The sequence below is a fragment of the Aythya ferina genome (genome assembly GCF_964211825.1).
Source record: "Aythya ferina genome assembly, chromosome: Z".
Lineage (NCBI taxonomy): Eukaryota > Metazoa > Chordata > Aves > Anseriformes > Anatidae > Aythya > Aythya ferina.
Genome location: NC_140299.1, coordinates 43,398,493 through 43,406,053, shown reverse-complemented (window position 1 = coordinate 43,406,053; position 7,561 = coordinate 43,398,493). Strand labels below are relative to the sequence as shown.

Below are 7,561 nucleotides of genomic sequence, written 5' to 3'. Positions count from 1 at the left end.
GTGGCTGCCCCATCCCTGGAGGTGCTCAAGGCCAGGCTGGATGGGGCTTTGGGCGGCCTGGGCTGGTGGGAGGTGTCCCTGCCCATGGCAGGGGGGTGGAGCTGGGTGATGTGTAAGGCCCCTTCCAACTTAAGCCATGCTATGACTGGGAATCAAGGTAAGATAACAGTTAGGTTCTCAATAACTTTCTTTTTATCCAAGAGCCTTCTTGCCTTGTTGGGAGTACACTCGCAAGGGAGCGACTCTTCACATACGTAGAAAAATTCTGAAGAGATGCGCTGCATTAGTAAAACGTTTCTTAAAAAACAGTGTCAAAACTCATTGCAATAAACTAAACTAACAGTTTACAGCTAAATATGAATGTAGAATGTAACATTAATAAACTAATAGAAGATTTCTGCTTCACCACTTGTATGTTCAGTGGTAAAGGAGGTGACTCCCAGCGGGGGATGGGAGCGCCGGGCGCCGCCTATCGCGCCCTATCGCCGCCACCACCCCCGCCGCCTCAGCGCGGCCGCGGTGGCGCAGCACCGCCGCGAGGGGCGGGGCGGGGCGGGGCGAGGGGCGGGCCCTCCCCCCGTCCATCACAGCCCCTCGGCCAATGAGGGCGCGGCGCCCTCGGGGCGCGGCGGCCTCGTCACGGCGTGACGTCGGCGGCGCCCATGGCCGAGGGCGGCGCGGAGGGGCCATGGCCTCGTCGGTGGTGCGGGCCACGGTGCGCGCCGTCAGCAAGAGGAAGCTGCAGGCAACGCGAGCCGCGCTCACGCTGGTCAGTGCCCGGAGGGGCGAAGCCGTTAACGGCCGGGGGAGTGAAGCCGTTAACGGCCGGGGGATGGAGCCGTTAACGGCCGGGGGGGGGGGGGGGGAGTGAAGCCGTTAACGGCCGCGAGCGGGGACTGCGGGCACGGCGGGCGTTGTGGGGGGCCCGTGAATGCGCAGCTGGGGCTTGGCTGCGGCGGGTGTGGGGTGAAGGTTCCGCAGGCACGGGGTCGGTGAGGGCTGAGTCGTGGCAGTGACCTTGGGGAGCAAGGTGCTGTCGTGGGGGGAGGTTCTGGAGGGGTCTGTCCGTCTGGCTGGCTGGCTGGCTGGCTGTGGGCTGGCGGCCTGTGTGTTGGGAAGGAGGCGAGCAGGCGCCGTGCGCTGCCTGCCTGGGCCGTGCGGAGCGGTAAACACGGGGAGATCGGGCTTCACGGGGAACGCAGGCTGGGTTGGGCTGGAGGGGACCTTACAGATCACCCAGCTCCACCCCCTGCCATGGGCAGGGACACCTCCCACTGACCAGGCTGCCCAAAGCCCCATCCAGCCTGGCATTGAGCACCCCCAGGGATGGGGCAGCCACAGCTTCTCTGGGCAGCCTGTGCCAGGGCCTCACCACCCTCTGAGTGAAGAACTTCCTCCCAATATCTAACCTAAACCTACCGTCCTTTAGTTTAAAGCCATTGCCCTTGTCCTATCTATGCTCCCATAAGAGCGTATCTCACGCCCCCATAGGCTAGTCAGTGCTGACAGATGGCTGGGGCTGAAGGTGGACATCTCGGATAGGAGAAGGAATTAAAACGTGAGACACAATTAGGTTGCACACAAAGTCAGAAATTTTTCCAATATGTACGTTACATGCTTTTTAGTATGTGCAGGCATTCACTACAAATAAAAAGGAACATTTCAGAATGATGTGCATATTTTTCTTTTTCAGACCCCATCAGCCGTGCAGAAGATAAAGCAACTTCTTAAAGATAAACCTGAGCACGTAAGTGTAAACAAGGCCACCCAATAGGTACTGCTGAGGTATTAAGGAATGTGCTAAGGAATTTAGAGATGTTGGTGTCTTTTGTTTGGAGGGCTTTGTGTAAGCATGTTTATCCAGTGTCATTTCTTTATAAAGTGCAGGAAATAACTAGCTATAATGACATTTCATTGTACGGTTACTCTTCACAAAGATAAAGGTAAAGAAAAAGGTTAAGCTTCAAAGTATTTTTAAGCTATTTTTTAATTGTTTTCTAATGTTGCATATTCATGACTTCTGGTAGGACCAGAGATCTTCAACTGTTAGGATGTTACCAGTTGTTTTTTGTAGGAATTCTCACTGCGAAGTAAATAATTACAAAGCTAGATTAATACCCATTGGAAAACATACAATTCTTGAGAACCTTGACAGAAAATGCATTTTTCTTTATATATATGTATATATAAAAACATAGACATATATTTGTTATTTATATTTAAACGTATAAATATTACATTTATTTGTGTGATTATATAAATATGTGTATATATTCATATATTTTAGAGAGAGAGAGTCTTTATGTATAAATAATCACCATTTTACTATGTAATTGAGCTTGTCATCTTTTTCTTCATAGGAAGAAAACACAGTTTTGCTTTCTAACCATTATAAAAACAAACATTAGGTTTTCTGCTTCACAGCAAGTACTATTTCACAAAGTATATTTCTCTTCCAAGCATGGTACAAGGCCCATTGTTTCTTTTGCTTCCTGTACATCTGCACCTATCTAGACTCTTTGTTCTAATGCTTTAACCCGTTATAAGGAAGCCCAAAGCCTACTGCTTAGCTGGTCAGTCACCTTCTTGTTATAGATGGTGTTCCTGTTTTCCAGCATATTTTTATCTTGCAGCTCCTGCAGAGAGAGCTGTTTAGTCTGGACAGATTGTACATTGTTTATCTGGAATCCCACTTGGTAGCGAGTGATAATGTTTCTATACGTTTTTATCATAACATTGATAATGTGGATAGACAGCATATTTTTCATATTTAATTACGAAGCAGTTGCATGCTGAAAATGGAACAGCCACTACTGAAAGATTCTTGTGCACACATAGTTTTCTGTTTCTTTGCCACCTTCACTTAGTTCTTTACCTGCACAGATGCTCTTTTTGTCAGTATTGAATAGCTGTCGCTGGTTACAAATATTCCATCTGTGTTGGCTTTTAACAAGAATTAAAGCTTGAAGCAAATGGACACATCTGGTGTAAGGAAGGAATTGAGCTTTACGGGTGAATGGCAGTAGGGGGTAATGAAGAAATAAAAGTAATTTCTTTCAGAACTTTGGATTGAAGTAAAAGTTTTCTGATGGTCATTAGAGGAGGAGTGTAAAAATCTAGCCACTGCCCTTGGCCTGGCCTCACAGCTTCATAATTAAATTACTGTAAGTAATCTGAAAATAGCGCCTGAATTACCATCTGAATAATCTTTAACTTGAAGTCACAAAAACATGTTTAAAATTTCACCGTCTTTATGAGAGGAGGCACCTACAGGAGAGCCAATAGTTTACCATTACTTCTATTTTACTTCAAGACTTTTTTTAAAAATACTTTAGAGTTTGGTCCACAGTTGTAACGGTAAGCATCAAATAATTACCTTAGTAGTCAATTTTGTAAAAGGGAAAAAGTGTTACCTATTAATCTATAATACTAATGTACTTCTGTTTTAGCACTGTCTTTGGGGTAGTGGAGAACAGATGTCAGCATTTTGTGTTTTATATGCGTTTTATCTAGGTACCGCAGAAAAGGCTTAAGAATGATTTTTTTCTACGTTTCTGGGTTGTGTTTTTTTCAGGTAGGTGTGAAAGTAGGTGTTCGTACAAGAGGATGCAATGGACTCTCTTACACGTTAGAATACACAAAGTCTAAAGGAGACTCTGATGAAGAAGTAGTTCAAGATGGTGAGTTTCTGATGCAGTACAGCAAACTTTTGTGGTGACAGGGGAGAAGAACCTAATTGCAAATTTGAAGGGACAGGCTAGAAACTCTTCGAAGTAGCAAGTTACAGCAAGAGGTGGTAGCTTTCTGATACTGGGATTACTGTTGCATTGCTTTCTGTGTTGAAGTTACCCCCTAAAATCTGCAGCTTTGCAGTCTCTGGTTCAGAGATTACTGCGTGGTATAAGTCATATAGCCTGTCACTCATGTCTTTGGAGGTGGCTAACTGGATATTTAGAGAAAATACAGAACCATGAGTGTATAAAGGGATACTTTATCAGCATACCTGAAGCAAGGCTTGGCAAAATAAAGATCTTATTTGCAAAAAGATATAGGAGCTATTTGCTCTAATGAGTCTCATGCTTCATTGATAGGTAATTTGTTTTTAACCGATTTATGCTTTTGATCTTTGAAATGTTTTGTAACAACACTTCTACAATTCGAATTAAGCATTTTTCGTATGCTGGTGTTTAAGCTTGATTACTGATAATTTCTTTGTGTGTCCCATCATAGGTATATTGCTAAAGTACTGAAACTTGCATTCATTTTTTCCATGTTTATAAGAATTTCTTTCTGTCAGATATGGACTTTTTTTTTTTTTTTTAACAGAAGCATAATAATTCTCCTTTTATAAATTTCCTAAAATATTTATTTTGTGTTAAAAGTTTTTGCTTTGCTTTGTTTTTAAGCTTTATTGAACTCTCTTATATTTGCATTTGGGATAATTACGTTTAATCTAGCAGAGAAATAGGAGATTTGATTAAGAATGCTGTATCACAGTTACTTTCTTTTTAAAAGGTATGCTGCTGGGCAGAGCAAGTCTTCCAGCTGTCTTGGAAATATCTACTAAGATATTTCCAAACCATACCAACCCATACACCTTATTCTTGAAAAAAAAAAAATAAAAAAAATAGGGCTTCAGCAAGTGATTAATGTGAACTGGAAAGCATGAGATGGAGAGTCCCACACAGTTCTGCATGTGCCTCTTGATTTCAAACTTAGCTTGCTTCTGGTATTACCTCTTCTGCTCGACTCAGAGAGCTGCTTTGACTTTATAGGGATGAAAACACGTTTTTCAGAATGCATTTCCTGATTTCAATCTTGAAGAAGGTAAAAGCAGTTTCCCTGAGTCAAGACAGAAACCTACAGCTTCAAAGCCAGACAGCATTTCAGATGTGTCTGTGCAGTTTTCTTTGGCTAGGCTTTTATCCATTGGAGGCAGACTTCCAATGAAGGCTTTGACTTTTATATAGCTCTATACTCTGTGAGCTGGTGCCTTTGGATACCAGCCCAAATTTTCTGGCTTTTAGGTAGCAAGTGGCTGCTTCATGGATCAAGTCCAAAAACTCTTTGATTGGATTTGGTACTCCCCAAAAATGTATTTGGGGCAAATTTAATTCAGTTGCCCCCTGACTTGTGTTGTGTTAGCAGTATATTTTGTATTTTGACTGTAATAGAGCAGCTTTCCAGCAAGCTCTCGTAACTTAACCAGTTCTTGTTGCTTTAAAATTTACTTGCAACTTTAAAATTTACTTTTTGTTATTCCCAAGTCAGTAGGTAGCTAAGGCAATTCATTCATATCTTTGTAGTGGACTTTAGAGATCTAAAGTTCAGTATCTTTCTAGGCTGATACTTTGCGTGCTTTAGAGAAGTGATCTCTTTCTGATTTCTAAGATGAACTACTAATTAGTCCTTAAAAGTTATTATATCTTTGAAAGGCCGCACATTTGGCTTGGTACAGGATTCAATACTGCTAATAGTTCATGAAGACCTAATAATTTTGGTAGAACAAAGCACGTTCCCTTGTGAGAGAGGAACTTTTTTTTGACTTCTTGTTGGTCAGATGTTGTCAGACTTTTAAGAACGGTAGGAAATGGGTTAACAACTATAATACATGAGAAGTATCAAAGCTGATATTAGTTCCGGAATTCTACAACTTATTTCTGTGGTTATTATGTTTCTAATTCCAAACAAAAAATACATGCATTCACATACACATACAGATAACAGTGCTAGGCTGTCACTAGTGTTATAGTAGGTTAAAAAATAAAGTGTTGCATGTTAGTCAAGCGAAAACAAGTTGTAATAATATTATTGAAATTTTGTTTCCATTTTTATCAAGGTTAAAACAAAGTTTATTCAGTTCTAGTTGAAACAGAATTTCAAAGTAAATGATGAATGATTTTGCTGTATGTAAATGTTTTTTCTTTGTCTTCAAGGGGTTAGAGTGTTTATTGAGAAGAAAGCACAGCTGACACTTCTAGGAACTGAAATGGACTATGTAGAAGACAAACTGTCCAGTGAATTTGTCTTCAATAATCCAAACATCAAAGGAACATGTGGCTGTGGAGAAAGCTTTAACATCTGAAACTTAGGACTTAATGTTTTGACTTTGAACACCACAAAACACTTGCTGTTTTTCTTTCAGAAGCAAATGAATTTTCTTCAGGTTCTTAGGCTGTGTCAAGTGTGGATACGATTAAGGAAAATAAAGCATGTTGAAATTTTAAATTGTGTGTTATATTCCAGCACTGACATAGTTATGCTGTTATTTGTGATGAGTTGGGATCCAAAAGGTAAGAACAGCAAGTGCTATAGCAACATCTCTGTACTCTCACATGCCAAGAAAATAAACCTCACTGTCCTTCCCATTTGTCATTTTCTTTGTTCACTGTACCCACAATTCCCCATCCAAACCCCATGCAATTATCAGAAATATATTTTGATTTGACTTGGGGAGGAGGGAATAACGAAAACCACCATTTATAGGTGTTTGTTTATATATACAGATCTATGGTCTTCAGCTTCAAAGTTCACTGATTATGTAGATGCTTTATGTTCTTCTATTTCTGATGGTTTTTGCGTTTTATATGTGTAGGTTTTCTGGTATCCTGTTTTCCTGTAAATCCAAGGAAGTCCAAAAAGAAGTTAATGTATTAATGTAGTAGGCTGTTAGAGCACTGTTTGTAGAAATACTTCAAAATATGCTAATCCAATTTTAATCCTGCTCCTTGCCTTGTTGAAGGCAGAGCCTATCTTGTTTGTGTTTCAACAACTTGAAACACATTCAGGCACTGGAGTGCTAAAGCAGGAGTAAAGCAGGTCTTGTTTGTCCTCATCCTTCTTGACTTAAACTGCAAAGTTGGTAACACTGCTCAGAATTCAGATTTCCAGTGGTCACGGAACATGTATATGCTCTCATATGCTGTTTGTGCACCAAAGCTAAAAGCATGGGGTTTCTTGAGAGAAAAACAAATACTTTTTTCTTTTTGTAGCCATGTGTGCTACTAATTTTGTTAGAATTTGAACTCCGTGCAGTGACTGTGTAGGTACTACGATTCTCTTCCCTTACGAAACTTAACGGTAACTTCTATTTAACTCCCATCCTGAGGTCAGTTTAGTAACAGGAAATCTTTGTGATACAGAAACAAAAAACTTGTATTTAATAATTGTTTGAAAATAGTTAGTAATTAAAACAATTATACTTACAGGATGCTATTTTTTCTTTGGGATTAATGTACTTTCTTTTAACCAGATTATTTCTTTTTTAAGATGGTGTTTTTCAAGCTGGTTGTCTTCAGTACTTCTACAGGAGCTCAGGCAGAAGTGTAAATGTTTCTCCAGGCCTTCCTAAAGCTGGTAGGAAAAAAAGTACTGCTCCATCCTAATGTATCTCTAATTTCCCTGATTGTCCAACAAGGACATTGTGCAGCCTAGCTACTTCCTTGTGTAGAAGAGGTGTAACTTGATGGTCTGCCTGGGAAACTGACCTGAGCAGTTAGTCAAAAGGCTGGAAATAGGAAGCAGAGGACAAGAGGGACTAAGGCTCTTAGAGTCATGCCAC

General features: G+C 41.0%; 1 protein-coding gene across 1 annotated transcript; it reads left to right on the top strand.

Moving 5' to 3' along the window:
* The first annotated feature begins 606 nt into the window (after positions 1–606).
* Positions 607–6,368, top strand: ISCA1 (iron-sulfur cluster assembly 1). Its single transcript, XM_084505141.1, has 4 exons — positions 607–769; positions 1,694–1,747; positions 3,575–3,680; positions 5,937–6,368. The coding sequence occupies exons 1-4, from the start codon at positions 689–691 to the stop codon at positions 6,083–6,085; spliced, it is 390 nt and encodes a 129-aa protein (XP_084361267.1). The 5' UTR covers positions 607–688; the 3' UTR covers positions 6,086–6,368.
* The last annotated feature ends 1,193 nt before the right edge of the window (positions 6,369–7,561 follow it).